A 19,885-nucleotide genomic window follows, 5' to 3' on the forward strand; every position below is an offset into this window, starting at 1 on the left:
TTTCTAACAATGACGTACGGACGTATCCTAACGATATAAAAGTTTTCGCATACGATAAAACCTCTTGTACATATGTGTATTGATGTAAAATACTTATATTCTCATATATCTCTATGTAATTATTGAAAACGATAGAAAATTAATCGCATAAATCATAGTAGAGACATCAAAAAGAACATAACAAGAAATTTTGTTATTTATACAAGTTATCATAAACCAAGTGAATGTAAGCTAAACTAAGCACCTTGCAAAAATAAACTTTAATTATGTATCTAACTAAATTAAGGAACAGACAGTAATACTTATAGAGTAGCTACGTAAACGGGAGTTATACACAACAAATACTAAATCAGTAAATAACAGTGTATACGCTACTTAAAATTGCTATATTTATTTAAACAAAAAGTAAATAATCTTTAGAAAGGTATAAAAACTTTGACAAATATTTTTCTTTGGTGAAAACTTAAAATTAAATCAATTTTGAAAACAGAACATAAACTTTTATTTTTACAGTAGTTGAAAAACATTATGATAGTAAGAAGTTTTCTGACAATTTAACATCTTAGTTAATATAATTTGGACATAAGCTGTATAATGGCACATAATAAAACTTCGAGATTGCTAAACGTTGAGTTTATACATAAATGTTGAATTTATACATATAAAAAGCACATAGCCTAATAACAAGCTAACGGAAGCCTAACACTTAACTCTACTTGTTGGAAATAAGACTTAGTTTTAGATCTAAAGGGACATAAGAACATTTTACCTTGAGACTTTAAATTTTGTGACTATTGTATTGAAATTTAAAAGGGAAACGCTATTTATTCTAAGCCCTACTAATTAAAATAAAACTTCCTTAATGAGATCATCCAACCAATGATATTACTTTAATTACTTGAGTTACAAACAGTCTTTACATGAGTTTTCTTAAAAAAAAAAAAATACTTGAATAAGCGTATGTAAATAATTTTGTCTAACGTCAGTCTTTCAGTCTACTTAGATATTAGTTACAAAAAAAATATATATGCTATTTACAAGTCCTCTCTATATCACAGCACAATTAAAATTCACGATTAATGCACAGGGATGGATATAAATGAAATTTAGAGAAAAGGTACTGAGTTGCGAGTTCGATTAAATATCTATATATACATGACCCTTATAAGCTAACAAGAATGAATAAACTGTGACATAAGGCTGTAATTACAGTTGTTAAAATACTATTGAGAAAGAAAAAAGGATTAGTTCGCTTACGAAGAAAGTAATTAAGAATTGAATGAAGTTTTAAATTATGAGCATAAAGAAAATACAACCTTATAATCATTTCCTTACATACTAAATATCCTTACAGACTAAACATATATGTACATAATATAATGGCAGAAGTGTAAATTAATGTTTGGTTTTGTACAGTAATAAAAAAGTCATAATGTCTAATAACAAAAGTCTTTACTTCATAGTGATTACTATTTTGACTAGTTACATAAGAATAGAAAATCTGTAAATTTAGTCACATGTTGTCTAAAACTGGTCATTGTCTTAAAATTTGTATGTCATAGTTTCAACCAAGCTAACAGCGCCACTTCACGGCGTGCGTTTAGGGAACATGGGACCCCGACGTCGAGGGACTCCCTCGACGCCGGAATCCTCTGTCCTGTTGTTATCTGAGGAATGCGTAGCTGAGTTGAAGCTACTCTCCGCTGATGTTATCTCTTCCAAGATAGCAGGCGTTGGAGTACGCATGGAGCGGCGCAAACGTTCTAAACTGAGGACCCGCAGTGGAGTGGGGTACTCGATCTCATCAGTCACCGCATTAAATCTAATCGGCGGAAGATCGGGGTCCTCGATATCGTCAACCAGTGGGACTAAACTGGCCGCATCCTAAAATTAAGAAAAGGGACATTATTAGACAACCATGTTAATAAATGTTCACAAGAAAATTTATCAACGTTAATCCATATATGTTTATGAGTCAATTTTACTAATACTTTATCTAGAATCTTGCTATTAACTATTAGGAAGAAATTACACCATAGTTAAAGTAAAGTTATTGTCTAAAAGCATAGCTAGCTGAGCTAAATAGCCTAGTCTAAGTTACGTAATTTTTGCAACGAAGAAATATTATAAGAGCTTATCAAACTTACCACAGACAAATCAGCTGCAGAAGGAGATTCAATGCGACTTAAGCACATAATAGAGCTCAAGGAAGAGCTGTCGCTGGATACCTCAGCTGTCCTCTCAGAGCTGACTCGATTACACCTCCCCATATTGGTGTAAAACTGTGCCAGGGGGATGGAGTTGGTCGCCTAAAATATAATAGATCTTATTAGTTTAATCGCAATACCAACAATGAGTCTAGGAAAATCAGGAAATGAGAATGCCTAAAATCCTGTAAAGCTATATGATTAGGTAGCAATTCAACCCACTTTATACTAGAATTAAAATCTTAGATCGGTTCAAAAATGCTTATGCAACCATACATTTTAAGATTAATATTCTACCAATAAAAGAATTTTAGTTGCAAATACCTCTAGATACGTGTACAAATATACAGCCTCTTTCTGAAAATTAATAGAAAACTAAAGCATGGATACTTACATGTAAACGCTCTGTTTGATCAACCATCAACGGACGGAAGCCAGGACTTCCCGTCGAGGTTTCCAAGCCCACAGGCACACTTCTTCCAGTAATCCGATCCTCAGTGGCAGACAAACAGTGTACGGCAAACAGGCCAATTCTGGACCTTACTTCTGCTGGAGTCGATGGACTAGCAGAGGGAGCCTAAAACAAAAGGAAAACATTAAAGTCTTGATCTAACATTTAAACCCCAAGGAGAAACGTACGGCACGAGCAAACTCTTAACTTTCCCAGAGGGAAATAATATTAGGTTGCTACTTAAGATTTTAGTAAATGTTAACTGGTATCTCAACTTAATTGCGGTAACCGAGCGGATTTCTCTGGCGACATAAAACGACGACAAACGGTGAGCGATATATATGGAAGAGCCGAAAGTCAACGTTGAGGAAGTGAGAATAGGACAGAACAACCCTGCCCCAACATGATGCTTTATTAGACAAATCGGGTGGCTAGAAGAAAAAAAAATTATACAAAACAAAAAAAAGAAATATACAACAGAAGAAAACTCACCTGTGTATCCGACAGAATATCATCAATCTCAGAGGACGCGGCTTCATACATGGTGTCCGACGGCTCCGCAGTTGGCGACATAGCCCCAGCTCTAGTCCTGTTGGTCCTGTTACTGCAGTGGAGAAGCTCAATGGTCCTGACGCCTATGTTTCGGAGGCGCGTACATACATCTCTTATCCAGCGAGCCAGCGACCTGTCTGAGGTGTTGTCAATACGTGTAAGAGTCTCAAGCCCTACAGCGCCGAAGAAGACCACTATAAGAGCACATGAAAACAAGCCAAACCCCAACAACATGTTAATTAAGCCATCCATGTTGAAGGTGTCCAGACTCGTCTTCTGGTCTCTCCCCAACTCGGCAGACCCAGAATCACCTCCGGCAACATCGTCACCAGTGTCACCGCAGGAGTTCTGCATCACCGAATTGAGGAGAGACCAGATGATTTGTATCGTTCTACTAAGCATCAGTGAGAGATGCTCGTTGCCGAACATCTCCCCTTGATCCCTTTCGGACTCTACAGTACTTGTGCCCCCATAGTCATCGACATCAGCAAGGCTTGGCATCCCAGACTGGTCGCTGTACACTGAACTCGAGTCGTCTAAGGAGTTTTCAAGAAACGAGGAATTGGCAAGAGTGGCCGCAGCCGCCCTCATTGATTCCTCGAATCTTTCCTTAATATTCTGATGCGCGTCCAGGCTGTCAGGCACATACATTATGAGCGAATGTAAATTTAAAATAGAGGACTAGTGATTCTGAAAGGCAATATAGTAAAGTTAATTTTATGAAAAAGACTGTACACACGAATTCTTTTGTATTTCAAGCAACTATGGTTGAACCTCCTAACCATTAAACTTTGATTTATCATCTAAAAGTAAAATTCTTTAAGTTAAAGAATATGTAATTAATTTTACATGATTCAACGCTTGAAAATAGCTATCGTTAAGCTATTTAAACATTAAAACTTTGTTTTATTAGATTCAATTAAGTTAAAGAATATGTAATTAATTTTACATGATTCAACGCTTAAAAATAGCTATCGCTGAGCTATCAAAAACATATTCATTATGATGTATCAAGCAATTAAAAACTTATGTACTAGCTAAATCTGAATATCTTCAATGATGTTTTAAAAACACTTTAGATAAAGCTAGCTAAATATAATTTTTGTAAGCGACCATTTTTTTTATATAATATGGTTGAGTTACTCGTAACGTAAATAATCTATCAATTAACGTCATTATAATTGAATTAAGTAAAAAGAAAATCTTATTTTAAAACCTATAGTAAAATTGTTTTAGAAGATTTGTATCAGGACTCAAATAAGTTTTGATTATACAAAGGGAACGCTGTAATCAAAAGTTAAAACGAGTAGAATGATGGAATATATCTGTGTCATTATAAGTTTTGTTTACGATGAACGAATTTAACTTTTGCAGACGGAAAACGTAAACAAAACAAGGTACGTCAATTTACTTGCTGACTCAGATATGTCCTATCAAAACTACAAATATTATATAGAACAAAATTGTCATATATTGAAGATGTACCCATATTGCTTCAAACCCACTTTCGTTTAAAAATACAGTGATAAAGGTCTTATAGACGAAGAAAAATAAGATTCTTGGGTCTTAAATAATGGCTAACCAATGCAATAATGAGCACATCAACAATCTATAACATAAAAACATTCATATAAAACAAACGGGTTACTATATTTTATCACTTTTATATAAATTCTCTTGGAATTTAGCGGTAAAATTAAACACTCGAACGCAAGCTCCGCTCGCAAAGACAATTATTATATAAATGAGCATAATTACTGGGCCGCCAGCTTTTTATAACCTCGCTCAAATCCAACTCCTATCACTTTTGACCGCCCAAACATAAACAAAGGGTTGACAACTTATTGTTACGTAAAATTTAATTACGGACGTCGAACGATATATTTTATAGATATTAAGTTTAAAAGGTACACTTAATAGCGACGTAATGTAAGATATTAGTCTTTAAAATGATTAAAATTTATTCATGTTAAAAATAACATAAATACAGCTAATACCAACAATGGTATAAACCATATGTACATATACAAAATATACAAACAAAGGGTTACCAACTTTTGTTAGTAAAATCTTATATTTTTACATATATACGAGTAATGTAACCAAAGAAAATAATACGATATGTAAATACTAATTGTACTTATACATTTTTATATAAAATATTGTTTATATTCAGGAAACAGTTATATTTAACAGAAATAGAGATAACTAACCAATCCATTATAGGTCTATCTGTAACGAAAGAATTTCTAGAATATCCCAGGGATAAAAGGATTAATAAAAGATTATTAAAACTTCTTTTGTTTAGATTACCATAGCCAGGATACCCCAAGGAACCGGTTGGAGCACGCGCACTAACTCTTTTTAGGATCTACCATGGACCAGCCTGGAGATAACCTAGATGATCATGGAGTATTGGAGCCCTACCACCACCCTACCTTGGACGGATTGCGGTTGTGTTCCTGTCAACACCTTGACACAATAGACGAGAACAACAACATCATCACCACACCTGAGTACGATGGATTCTCAGAGAACCTGTCCATCACCATCAGGAATTTCTTGTTAAATTCAGCCCTGAATACCAGAGAAGATAGTAGAGTGGAGACCGATAGTGACACCAGCTCCAGCAGCACACTATCCCTCTCTACCGATGACCTCAACCAACTCTACTATGACCTGGAAAATCACTCAATCACCTTGGACGAGAATGGAAACGAGGTAGCACAAGTGGACGCCCTTGGCTACATATCTACCTCACCCCCAACCTCAACCTACACTTCGAACGAGAGCACTTCACCACCTAGTTCATCATCAGAAGAAGCTGAACTATCCAGAACAACCAAAGCAAAAACATTTATTGATGTGACAAAGTTAGATAAAACTAAACCCCTCAAGAAAAGAATGTATTCTATTTGGGAGGTTTATCATCTTGTATACCCAGCTATGAAGATACGCAAATCATACTTTCTTAATGGAAAGCGTATTTAACTTAGCTTGGAATACATTTATAGTTTATTATATATGCCTATATACTGGGACTACTAAACTTTTTCTTTTTCTCTTTTTTCTTTTTTAACAACTTACCCCCATTGGAGATGCGATCCTCAATTTTCAAATTCTTTGAACGTACATATGAGACTTTTACAGAAATGCTTCGCATCCACAACTATCTATCTATGCTTGATATAAAATCAACACTATATAGATCATATTATGAACCTTTGATTGACACGTGCCCTGCAATTAACTAGTAGCACTCAGGGGCAAGACACAATTACTTTAGCTAGGCCCAAGGCATTATTTGTATCAATTTATGCATTCATAGGCCTGTTTCTACCTATATGACACCATATATGGGTAACGAAAGCCTATTCATGGTAATCTGTATGTGATTTGCTAATAGTATATGTTTATTAAAGATATTATGTTTATAGTTAATGTAATCATATAAACAACCAGTACATATATGTATGCCTACAACTATGCCTGATTTACGTCACATATTAACACACAGATATTTAATTGCACAGACAAACACTAAAATCCTGGTCCAGAGCTAATGTTATAGCATGTACCTCTTGAATTTATTCAGTTATTTACTAACTCTCCTACCATCAACTTCTCTTTCTGGCTTTAAAAAGGTAATGACTTAGTTGTTTGGCATGCATTGTAGTTTAAATTTAGGCCCCTTAGTACTTAGCATGAATTGAGCTCAGGCCTTATGTTAGAACTCTAACACTTAGCACAATTCACTGCTTGGGACTTAGGGCACATTTCTGTCCTACTCTACTTATAATTTTAACACTTATCCTGTAAATATTTCCATACTTAACTTATGCACTTGTGATATAAATACACTTTATAAAAACATTTTCCTTCCTTAATACTTAATATACTTATATGATTCTGATCGAATATCAAAACCAACCATTTATTCTTAGGTTAAAGCAACATAATACTTCGCGTGGGTCTTTTGTTGAGCTTCCACCAGCTCAACCAAATTCGTATTATACTTGTGGGAATAGAGGGTTAAGCATTCTAAATAAGCGAACCGACGATGAGAATGTCTATGTGTATTGCATTAAAATTAGGTTTTAGTAGTACTCATAGAAGAGCGGTCTCCATACCTAAATATGGACAAACGCCCCATTCGCACACACACTCTTGGGACTAACAAAACTGGTTTTAATCTTATAATATTTCCTCTACAGCAATTTGGCAAATAAACTTGATTAAACAATTTTCTTTCCCCTATTTTAACTTGCAGGATGTAGGTCTGTAGGTCTTTCAATATCTGGATCGATAAATGTACCAATCATAATTTTTTGGGAAGTTTGCCTTGACTTATAGGGAGGTTTTAAGTTGTTGGGCGAGAAAAACAGTTAATAACAATGCTTTTTCTTTCCTAATTGCCATTTCCGAACATAATTGTATCTTAAATTTGAAGTTTGTTTAAAAAATATCTTGATTACTTTAAAAGGAGTACAGTGTTTGAATACACATTATCATGTTTTTTGTCATATAAAGTACTAAACTTTAATTTCTAAAATAATTCAATTATGGACAGATAAATCATTTTTTTCTAAAAAAACTTAAATCTATTTACAGATAACTTAAGAAAATATAAATTATGTGGTGTTTTTTTTTACAAAAATAACTGCAATATAAGAATAATAATAATAAAAATCTTATTGAAAAGGACATATATGCAATTTTATTTCCTTATACAGTCTTATACAGTACATACAGATTTGATGGGATATTAAAAAATGAAATAATAGCCACATTATTCGAAGAGATTCAAATCAACGAATCTATTCTTGACGATTCAGTAATAACGAAGTAAGAGTAAAAAAAGAGATAAAAGAGGAGAGAGAGAAAGAGAGAGAGAGAGAGAGAGAGAGAGAGAGAGAGAGAGAGAGAGAGAGAGAGAGAGAGAGAGAGAGAGAGAGAGAGAAGAGAGAGAGAGAGAGAGAGAGAGAGAGAGAGAGAGAGAGAGAGAGAGAGAGAGAAAGAGAAAGAGAGAGAAAGAGAGAGAGAGAGAGAGTGAGAGAGAGAGAGAGAGAGAGAGAGAGAGAGAGAGAGAGAGAGAGAGAGAGAGAGAGAGAGAGAGAGAGAGAGAGAGAGAGATAAAGAGTATGCCAAATATTTTTCCATAATATTTATCTCTTACCCTGTAATACTGTATGGCAATGAATTATGAAAAAGTCTGCATTACGGAACCTTCATTATAGAAAGTCAATTATTGTCCTTCAGTCAAACAGGGACAAGTATCATAAATATTAAGGCAATTATTACCATAAAGTCATAAAGTTATTTAGCTATTTTAAATATTTTAAATTAATAATAGTTATATGTGTCATTGCATTATAAATAGGTTTCCGCAGATATGAAAATGAAAAATTGTGATATTAAAACTAGTTTTGTTAGACCCCGATGGGCCGAAGGCTCAGGCTTACAAAACTGGAATTAATTTTAATATTTTTAATTAAATATCCGTGGAAAATTGTCTGTGATACGATGCTATACATGATTTGTATGGATGAGAACAACCGGTGCTAATCCAGCGGATATTAATAGGTTTCGAAACCATACTGTCAGTTATTGTCCTTTAGTTCAACAGGGACAAGTGTCATAAATATTGATAAACTTCATTATAGAAGTGACTTTATACGTCTCTAGGTTGACCTCTGAAAAATCGGTATCTCTTTTAAATTTAAATTTGTTTTCAAATCAGAAGTACTGACATACCCTACATACAAAGTAGCTTCGTCAAGCAAAATGAACTTATTTAGTTCTTATTCGTTCCAAAATATTTTTTGTTTATAGAGAATAGTTATTACTTTCATCGTATTATAAACGGCTTTCCGCGGATATAGAATGTACAAATATAAGATTAAAACCGGTTTTTTGCCCCGAGATGCCGAAGGCACGGGCTAAAAAAACTGGTTTTAATCTTATGATTGTATATTTCTATATTCGTAGAAAACTGGATATAATACGATGCTAGACATAGTTTTTTTCGTATGGATGAAAACCGGTTCCTATCCACCGGATTCGAATAAATACAAGAATAGTTATTTCTCGTATCGTATAATAAACGGCTTTCCGCGGATATAGAATGTACAATTATAAGATTAAAACTAGTTTTTTAGCCCCGTGGTGCCGAAGGCACCGGCTAAAAAAAATAGTTTTAATCTTATGATTGTACATTTCTATATTCGTAGAAAACTGGATATAATACGATGCTAGACATAGTTTTTTCGTAATCATGAGAACCGGTTCCTATCCACCGGATTCAAATGAATACGAGAAAATTCCTTATGACTTTTAGGTATATTGGTCTTTTCTCCTTAGCATTATAAGTACTTTGATATAAATATAAATTCTTTATATTAAGTACTTTATGTACAGAATATATAATAACAAACCTATATACTAAAGTAAAGGGATGCATGTTTGTTTGTAGTAATATCTCGTAAACTAAGTGACTTCTGTATAACGCTAATCTAATAATTTATAAAAAAAATCATTCGTCTAAATATCTATTTGATGTAGATAAGCTCAGCAAAAAGTAAAGTTTTTATGACGAAAAGTTTTTGCATTTTGTTCAATATTTCAATTGAAAAATAAAACAAAACAAAAAGTTAATTTTTAATCATGTCTATAAATAGAGGATGCTGTCACTTATGTGACTAGCAAAAGTATATTCACAAGGTTTTTGACAAAAAATGATGTGTTTTTGTCAATTTGGCTTTTTGGTGTTTGATTGGCAATATTAATTCCCACTGTCAAAATAACCTCTTTACAGCTATTAAAACCACTGTTTCATAGTCGTTTTCACATATATAAAATTCAATTTATATTTCCAGTTTTCATGACAAAAATACACCTATTTACCTAAATCTGTTTCGAAATTATAATTTATAATTCGGATTATTCAGTTCTGACACTCTACAAATGTTAATGTTCGTTTGTCTTACCGTTTCAGAGCTTCGTTTTTATGGATGTTGTCATCCTTGTTATATTAAGATTTTAAGTTTACCTTAGAATAGTGTCAGTAACAAAAATTACAAGAGGGTTTATATTTAAAATTATTTCTATTATCGCTAATAGTTAAACTTATCTCATACTTAATAAATAATTTTTATAATAAAATTGAATATGGATAATTATAATTAAATTTTGTTTTAAATCTGTGCCGAACATGTTTTATAAATATTTTGAAATTACATACAAATATATTATAGATAGGATTAAATTAAAATTTAGGGCAGAACAAAAAGTTTCATCGGATTATATCATTCAAAGTATATTTGTTTTTACTTTCAGTTTAGGTTTTGGGTTTAAGGATAGGTAAAATGGCAAAACTTTACACGATATCTACTCTATTAAGATATATTTTGACTGTTAATAAGTTAAGTTAAAAAGAAACCTGACAGCTTATAACTTACATTATTTAAATTGTATTAACTTTGCCTACTGGATAAATATTATAGAAATGTATTTTCTAGTATAGCTTCGAATTCGATTAATATCCGCTGTATTGAAACCGGTTTTCAGCCATACTGAACATTCATGTATAGCATCGTTTTACAGACAAATTCCAACAAATATTAAAATAATACCAGTTTTGTTAGACCGTGACTTTTTACTTTTATAACAATCCTTACTTTTTCCTAAATCTGTAGTTAATCCAGACAGTTTTATTAGAATTTGAGCTGCAGTTCTCAACCAGCCTAGCTAATGGCCTGGTTTTTACCAACATTTACAAAATCAAAATATGTTTATTTGTTGTAAAATTGTACAGTTATTTTCCTTATAAGACGTCTGCTAAAAATTTGTCAAAAGATACTATTGAATTAAAAGAATTTTTGTACAAATTTACTATTTATGCCTCAAAGTGATATTCTTTGATTTAAAATCTTTTCTTTATGCTTTATTTTCATTTTTATGATTTTTAACAACATAATAGTTTGGACAATGAAAAATAAACAAACATCCATCGAAAAAAACAAATAATAAAAAATTAACAATTTTCCGCACAAACTGATTCACCTGACAAAGAAAATGAATTTTTGTGTTGGTCAGAATTGTTTGACAGGACAAAATTGGAGCTGAGATGAGAGTATTGGCATTTCACTTGAAATTTGTTGCAGATTTTGCTTCGTGATTGCATCAAGTTTAACAATATACATTATGTTTGTCAAAACACAAGGATATTATAGTTAGGAAGGGCGCAGCAATCATAAGAATGGTTTCTGACAATGAAAAGAATGAAGTGCTAAGAAATCTTTATTTTAGTGTAGGTTGGAAAGATTGAGAAAAAGAGAGGGGACAATGGGCTATTTATTACACTAGTCCCAAAAGTTTTATAAAAAAGTGAATTTTGATTGATTGCTTCATTAAGTTGACTGCTCAAACGTTTCATCAGCCAATTTTAATTTACAGAACGGGTAATTTTGTGTATCATCAATTTATCAGCCATTGTCTTATCCCTTTAGATACTTGGTTAATAAAGCTCTGTAAAAGCTCCAATCATAATTTGCGGAACCTTAAAGGATATAGAATATACATGGATATTATGACAGGATAAAAATTGTCGTCAATTTAGCTTGCTAACATGGACATTATTAATTGGTCAGTTCATTCATCCAGTAGGAGAGAAAGGTATAAGTTAAAGGGGATCGGTGGGTAGTTATTTTAGCCAGCTACAAGTTTCACGTTATTAGATTATATGATAATCTGGTGTAAGATCCAGGTAATAATAAATCTATTGGAAGCTTACCTTAAATCTGTGACTATTCTTGTAGATAAATCTGTTGACAGAGAGCAAACTCGTGTCTCGGTGCCGAATCCAGGAGATCTAATTAAAACAAAAAAACTATGGTAATTACATTTTTGGGCAAAATATCTTTTTAAAGTAATTGGACCACCTATACAATCCCCCCCCCCCCTCTCGTTCTTCTTCAATTGCTTTATTGAAACACATAAATTCAATGTTCGATTAAATGCTTATATTAGGTTAGTAGGAAACAGTCAAGTTCTATAGTATGGGGATGCATGATTTGCCCCTCTACCCCCCCCCCTCTCCTGTATAATCTACTTATTTAGAATGTTTTACTTATTTAACATTTTAAATTCAAAGACATTAAAATGTTTGGTAACAAACTTATTTATATTAAAATCTTGATTTTCAAAAAATAGAATGTACTTTTCCAAATATTTCCAAATCTATATTTTTCAAAATAATGTATCTAACACGTTGTTCGGCCCTCTAGATATAATTTCTACATTTCTACATAAATGTGTTCCAGTTTAATGTGTGAGGCTTATTCGAACAGACAAACAAAGATTAAAATCACTGTTAGGTAGAGAAGATTAAAAAAGACAAAGGTTATTTTTTGAAAATTAATTAGTATTGCTAATGAATGCTCATACAAAAACATTCTTCAATTTCCTAAGGTTGTCTCACATCCCTATATATTATAAGAATTATCTAGTTAATCAGATTTATATTTCTTTCTAAAACACTAGCGGATACTGCCCCTTGAATCCTCTAGGGGCACTTAATGGAGGGGGAGGGTGGGTTTGATTTGAATTCAAAGAACCAATCTTTTATTTTAGTTTTAATAAGAAAAAGTAAAAAGAAACTTTTTTTGGGGCGGAAGGTAATTTCATAAGGGCGATTTTTCTTGGGAAGGTGGTGGTATCCTTCCCTTAAATAATTTCCTTCCCAGAACCTAAGAGAAGCTACATTGAAAAGGAGAACCATGTAAGTTAAGCGAGATTTTTCATTACAAACACACAGACACACAGAGATCCTGTTACTTTATTCTAAGCTTTCAACAATCCTTATAATAAAATAGCATGATGTCTGTTTGTTTGTCTGTGTGTCTGTTTGTCTGTACCGAAGGATCTTGCTAACCACTGAACCAATCGGATTCTCAAAAACAGGGTAGCTTCTCATAAGCACCGGGAAGGTTTATAACTATTTTAGGGGAGGGTACTACCACCCTTCCAAGAGAAATCACAAAAAATCAGTATCAAAAATATTTTTGAACACATATTCACATATTGAAAATAAATATTGGATACCTATTCTAATGTAAATCATTATGATAATTAGTAACATGAATATATACACAACATATCTTTTTAGACATATGGGAAAAAAGTATTCTGGAAATAAAAAAATGGACAAACGACAATTGAACGGCTATAATTAACTGAGTTTTTAAGTGCATTAATGCTATTCTTTGCGGCCACTTGACTACAATATTACCTGCTGCGTTATTATCCAGATATTAGAGTAAAACACTAGAGAGAGAAAGGGTAAAATAACGTGTCTCCCCATCGTAACCACCTTGTGCAACCTTTTTATTGGGTCATTGAAAATCAACCAATGGTTTCGCTTATAATAACACAGCCAAGTAACAAAAAAAAAATAGAAGCAGACGAAAGAGGTCTTTGAAAAAGAAAGGGAGGTAGTTGTCTGCATATACATCTATACTATAGATCTGTTATCCAGGTAAAGAACAACATTATTTCTATGGTTTGTTTTGGTCTAAATTTTTGAGAAACATGATTATCAAACATAAATCTTGAATTTTTTTTAGTAATCTATTGTTTATTTAAAAAAAACAAAAACAACATAGCTCAATGAATTATGCAATATTTGTTTTTCATCAGATTAATTAATAATCTAGATTTAAAATAAACATTTCAAGTGAACCTTTTGACACAATCTGCGTGTAAACAATGACAATTATTTTTAGAATTTAACTTATTGACAATAGATTAATAACTAATATATTTTTTATCTTTACTTAAAATAGTAAGAAATCTTAGACTTACTCTCGTCCTATTATACTTTTTATTTTATTTTTAAAGTGTAAATACTGTTTCTTAAAGCCAAGCTTATTGATTTTATTTACTTTACATGATGTTAAAAAACTAAATTAATTGAGCACAATGGAAAGGAAACCGTAGAAAAAAACTTTTTGGAAGAGCAGTGTTGCGGAGCCGGAGCCGGGAGCCGTGGAGCCGCCATATTTTGCTGGAGCTGGAGCCGTAATTTTTATTAAAAAACGGCTCCGGATCCGGACTAGATAAATAAAGAGATTTTTTATAATTATAATTTTGTAACTCTGTTTTGTCATGTGCAAACAAAAGTCAAAAATAGACGTGGGGGAAAAAATATGTCGAGTTTTTCTTGATTTTAGGCCGGAGCCGCCATCATCACAGACGGCTCCGCGGAGCCGGAGCCGCACCAAAATCAAACGGCTCCGAAATTCTGTGTAAGAGGGTTCAAAATATGGAACTTATATATAGATATGGAGTAAACATTTCTATTTTCACATTATTGATTGATTTTCATCCGCCCAATAATGTATAGACAACAAGAGAAACAAATCTAAAATCTTATTTGGGGGACGGATAAGAAGTGTTGCCCCCCAACGGCAGCTGAATATCACGTATAGGTTTCGTTATTTTTTCTCGCATTAATTTCGTTGTTCAAAATTACATAAGAATAAACTCACCGATTCATTGCCAATATTCTTGACGACACAGACCAGTATTGCCTGCTTGCCAGTCAGGGCCGTCACATTTACTGAAGATGCCTTCTCATCAATGGTTATCTGGCCATTGTCAAATCTCGTGTACGAGTCTCCCAGGGGCTTCAGGTCCCGGGGCACAGAACCGTCCTTCCAGGTGTTACCTAAATACAATATTATAGAGTAGATTGTTATTTTTAACAAATAAATAAGAGCGCAAAACAACTAAAATTTTATGAAACGTTCAACAGTTATAAATCTATCTCAACAATAACATTTAAATTAGTCCCTACTGTTGCTTCAAAACAAAATATATTTCAAAGAAAAAAATCTTCATTATCAATCGCATCAAGAAGTGAATCAAGCTTAATCGTTTGTATTAAATAAATAATTTTCAAATTCTTTTGTTTGTTTTTTACTAGCTAGCCAATTACTGAACTGATTTTTAGGGAAGCTTCACATGGTTCGTGGGATTGTTTTAGGCTATTTTTATGCTGCCCATGTATCTCACCTTACAAGAAGAAAAATGGAAAAAATATTAAATTTTATAATGGATATAGAATACATGTAGATATTTTGACAGAAAAAATTGTAGTCAATTTAGGTTTCTAACACGGAAATTACTTATTGGTCAGGTCGTTCATCCAGTTAGAGGGTAGGAGATAGAGTCATTTATTTAGTCTCTTTATCCAGAATTTTTTTTATAGTTAGAGTAATTAGTAAGAGTAAAACACTAGAGGGTCTGGAAGGGGTTAAATAACTGTATGCCCCTATCCCGAAGAACCTATGCCGACTTTCAATTGGGTCTTTGAAAATCAACCAATAGCTTCGGGAATATTAACACAGTCAAGTCACAACAAAAGAGCAAAAAGCAATTTGCTAGCAGACGAAAAAGGTCCCCAGGTAGTTGTCTGGTTATATATCTATGTACATTTATAGATTTATTGGTACACAAACACTTCCAAAGGCATATTTCAGTCCTTGGATACTTGATTTATAATGTGTTAAACCTATAAATGGATCTATTATTACATGGATGTTACACCAGATTATCATGTATTCTTATTAACTGAAACTTGTAGCTGGCTTAAAAAGCAATTGTCCCAATACTACCTCTTTACACCATCCCCTCCCCTCCTACTGGATCAATAAACTTACCAATAAACGATGTTAACAACCTAAATTGACAACAATTTTTCCCCTGTCATAATACCCACGTTTATTCTATATCCATTAACCTATATTTCATTTAATATTATATGAAGTTTGTCCTAAATACAAAATTGATTTGTAAAAATAAGAATATCTCCTCTGCAATGATGAAAGTTGATGATTAGATTGAATTTACTTGGAATCCATTTGCATCCACAGATATAACTTAAGGTGCTACAAAAATAGGATTCTTAACAAAAATTTGGGTTCCTTAGTGAGGCAAAATAATTTTTGTGAAAAATCCTCCAAAATCGCATAAAAATCTACAAAAATTACATAAAATCATAAAAGGGTTATTAACATAAGATTTTATTTAATTTTTTGTCTGACTAAGCGACCCTAATTTTTTTTTTGAAAAGAATTAAACTCAGATCTCGTCATCCTGCTGAGACATTTTTTTTTGTTTTTCTTTTCTTACGCACCTTTTTTAAACGTAAGAGTTTTTTCTCTGTGACCCTCTTAATGTTTAAATGTATATTTATAATGTTTTGCCATTATTGGAAGTAAACTTTCTTGTTCTTATATTAGAACACGTTTAAGTTCTAATTAAAAAGGTACCTAGAAAAGGTGCAAATTATTTTTATAATGAATTTCAATTAATTTGTTTGTATCGCCACCTGCACCAATTTGTTTATTTCCCATGAGTTTTAACCTTGATAAACTTTAGCGCAACCTCTCTTTCTCTCTCGATGCTAAGTTGGGGAATTGTGGTACATTTGTATGTTGTAATGCAGCTGGTATTTTAGCTATCATACAAAGTAGAACGATATAGGTCTGTACTCTGTAAGTCAGTCTGTCCGTCTGTCTGTTAGTCCGTCTGTCTGTCAGTCCGTCTGTCTGTCTGTCAGTCCGTCTGACTGTCCGTCTGTCTGTCCGTCTGCCTGTCCGTCTTTCTGTCCGTCTGTCTGTCCGTCTGTTTGTCCATCTGTTATTCTGTCTGTCAGTCTGTCTGTCCGTCCGTTTACCATAAGCTTAATATTTGGTAATATGAAGTTTGGAAAAGATGGCTTTTGTAGCAATTAAAGATAAAAATGTGGTGTAATGTGATAAATCTATAAATGGACTATTTGATTTTAAAAACTTGCTTTACTTTACAATAATCCACTCATATTCCACACTACTGCTCTAGTTAGAAATAGTTTCACAACAGAATACATATCAATACTTTCATTATTATGTCAGATTATTTCAAATATTTCAATGTTTCTAAGTGAAAATCAATGTAATTAGGATAGGAGAGAAATATAATCAATAATTTAATCATTTATTGACATTGAGAGAATTTTCGATCATGTTATAACTTATAGTAATCCTCTATTAATGAAATCAGAGGTGGATTCTTAAAAAAAAAAATTGCCCCACTAATCGCTTAGTGGGGCAAAATTGTTTTCGTGAAAAATCCACCAAAAGCACATTAAAAATCTACAAAAGTTTAACAAAATCATAGAAGATTTTATTTAATTTTTGTAGATTTTTTATGTGATTTTGGAGGATTTTTCACAAAAACAATTTTGCCCCACTAAGCGATTAGTGGGGCAATTTTTAAAAGCGAAGCTTTTCTATAATTAGGGTCGGTCCGTCCGTCCGTCCGTCCGTCACGGATAGCTTTTTTCGTTAATTTAGACATGTTAGAATTGTCCTATCGATTTCAAATTTTGCATGGTGGTTCCTTTAGTAGTTAGGTACGATGTAGAAAGCGTAGCAACTCTATAATCATTACCAAAATGTCCGTACGTCCATTTTAAACATGTTGATTTTTTTACTTTTTTAAATAGCTTTTTTTTGTTAATTTAGGCATGTTAGAATTGTCCTATCGATTTCAAATTTTGCATGGTGATTCCAGTAATAGTTAGGTACGAGTTAGAAAGCGTAGCAACTCTATAATCATTACCAGAATGTCTGTACGTCCATTTTAAACATGTTGATTTTTTTTACATTTTTAACAACAAATTTGTATGTGACCTAATTATCCGATTGGTCTGATTTTTGGTATACTGATTCCTGGGACAACAAAGTACAATATTATAAGCGAAGCAACTCTATAATCAAGTCCTAAAAATGTAAGTATGTCCATAATCATTATCCTGTATCAAGCAGTTTTTCAACAAATTTACTTACAATTTTGCTTTGACTCTTATACATTCGCATTCTGATTATTCAGTTCTGACATTATACAAGTGTTAATGTCCGTTTGTCCTACCGTTTCAGAGCTTCGCTTTTATGGATGTTGTCATCCTTGTTTTTTAAGAATCCACCTCAGGACTTGGCATCCGCTGCTTCAGTGAGGCTTGGTTTATGTTATTGCTTCATGTGCCTTAGGGTAGCTGAAATCAAAGATATTGGCTACGGTTGAAGATCTCAAAGGCTGCTGATGGAAGTAACTAAATACAACCAAAGCTGGTTTATTTTGTCTATAAGCTGCAAAGTTTCAATACCCCATGCGGCTGAAACTTCGACAAATTCACTGATGTAATTGAGGACACAGCTGCTTTGTTATATATAGCTGTAGCTCAGGCTTAGTGAGGCTTGGGGTGGCTAATCCTATTGGTTTCTTTGACTGAGGTTCACTTCTTGTATTGCTGCTCACACATATGTGACTGATTTTGATCAGTAGACTGGCACAAAAAAAACATGAATTTTTTAATCTTTACCATATCAATTTGCGCATACCTTGAAGTTGTTACTGGCTCAAATGTAAACCTTTTAGTGAAAACTAAACCTCTCTACAATGAAAATTGATCTGGAAATTTCAATCTTAAGCTTTTTATCAAAAACTTCATATTTTCATGATTTTAACAAGAAATAATTAAAGAACAGCCAACCTAAAATAATGTAACAAGAGTTCAAATATGAAGCAATTATAAAAAGTAGGCAGAACCGCCATTCCTGCCGAATAATTCCAAAAAACGTCTAAAAACATTGTTTTATTTCAATTGATAATTTGTGTAAGAAATTGAACTTAAACAGTAGCTATTAGTCTTATGAGAAGAGAAATGATGAAAAACTTTAAAAAATATACATTTTAAAGACATAAAATAAGTTTTTAATAAATTTCATAGCTCAACAGACATTGCTGCCAATAAAGAGACAATTTACTTAAATAAAAAATTAAATGAAGGTAAAAAAATATGTAATATACTTATTCTCATATTAAACTTTAAAAAAAGCATACTAATAAAAAAATTAATATTGCAAAAAATAATTTGATTGTTTTTTATTAAACCAGGAATAAAGAGTAAGGCTTATCTTTAATTATTTTTCTTTAATGATTTTGCAGTATGAATTAGCTTTCCCAAATTATTGTAATTGTACATAAATAAATTTTTATACTTTTTTTCTTCATATGTTTATTCCTGGTGATTTTAATATTTTATTTCAATGTTAATAAACAAACAGACAGAAAATTTGATGTTTTGCTTTCTATCTGGTGTAAGGCATTATTAATTTGGGGAAGAAAAGGTGAAAATAAATATGCATTTGACGAGATAGCGATAGATTTTTTCTTAAAATCAATTATAGGGCTAAAATCTACAAACAATACATAACTTATGTTTACATTGCGCACATTGAAAAGTGATTTAGACCTTCATTTGGGCCACACTATTGATCAGCCTATATATTAAAACACTGATTATAGATTATTTCAAAATATCACCATTTCTTTGTGATAAAACTAAAGATTTTAATTTTATCTTCCCTTCTAGGAAACTATTCTTATTATGTTAAAACACAATTAATTTTGTTTAGACAAAAAATTATTTCATGTTATAAATATTATGCCAAAATGTTTAATCACTGTACTAATTAACTAATTGACTTATCCTGCTGCAAATGCAGTTATTCTTGTTATTAAAGTACCTAATATTCATAAAATCACAGTTTACAGTATACAGTTTCAGTGT

At 32.3% G+C, this 19,885-nt stretch overlaps 2 protein-coding genes across 2 annotated transcripts in view; both read right to left on the reverse strand.

Moving 5' to 3' along the window:
* LOC145312169 (neural cell adhesion molecule 1-like) overlaps positions 1–19,885 on the reverse strand; it is an 85,658-nt gene that overhangs the window by 50,401 nt on the left and 15,372 nt on the right. Inside the window, exons 2-3 of the mRNA XM_080151356.1 lie at positions 14,757–14,935; positions 12,002–12,079 (exon numbers count right to left, since the gene is read on the reverse strand). Coding sequence (XP_080007482.1) covers positions 12,002–12,079; positions 14,757–14,935 — 257 coding nt within the window. The remainder of the gene's footprint in view (positions 1–12,001; positions 12,080–14,756; positions 14,936–19,885) is intronic.
* On the reverse strand, positions 1,395–2,435 carry LOC145312170 (uncharacterized). The gene is made up of 2 exons (XM_080151357.1): positions 2,148–2,435; positions 1,395–1,884 (listed from the first exon to the last, which is right to left on the reverse strand). The coding sequence occupies exons 1-2, from the start codon at positions 2,268–2,270 to the stop codon at positions 1,588–1,590; spliced, it is 420 nt and encodes a 139-aa protein (XP_080007483.1). The 5' UTR covers positions 2,271–2,435; the 3' UTR covers positions 1,395–1,587.

Source organism: Acartia tonsa, chromosome 2 (genome assembly GCF_053477335.1).
Source record: "Acartia tonsa isolate MP-2025a chromosome 2, ASM5347733v1, whole genome shotgun sequence".
Lineage (NCBI taxonomy): Eukaryota > Metazoa > Arthropoda > Copepoda > Calanoida > Acartiidae > Acartia > Acartia tonsa.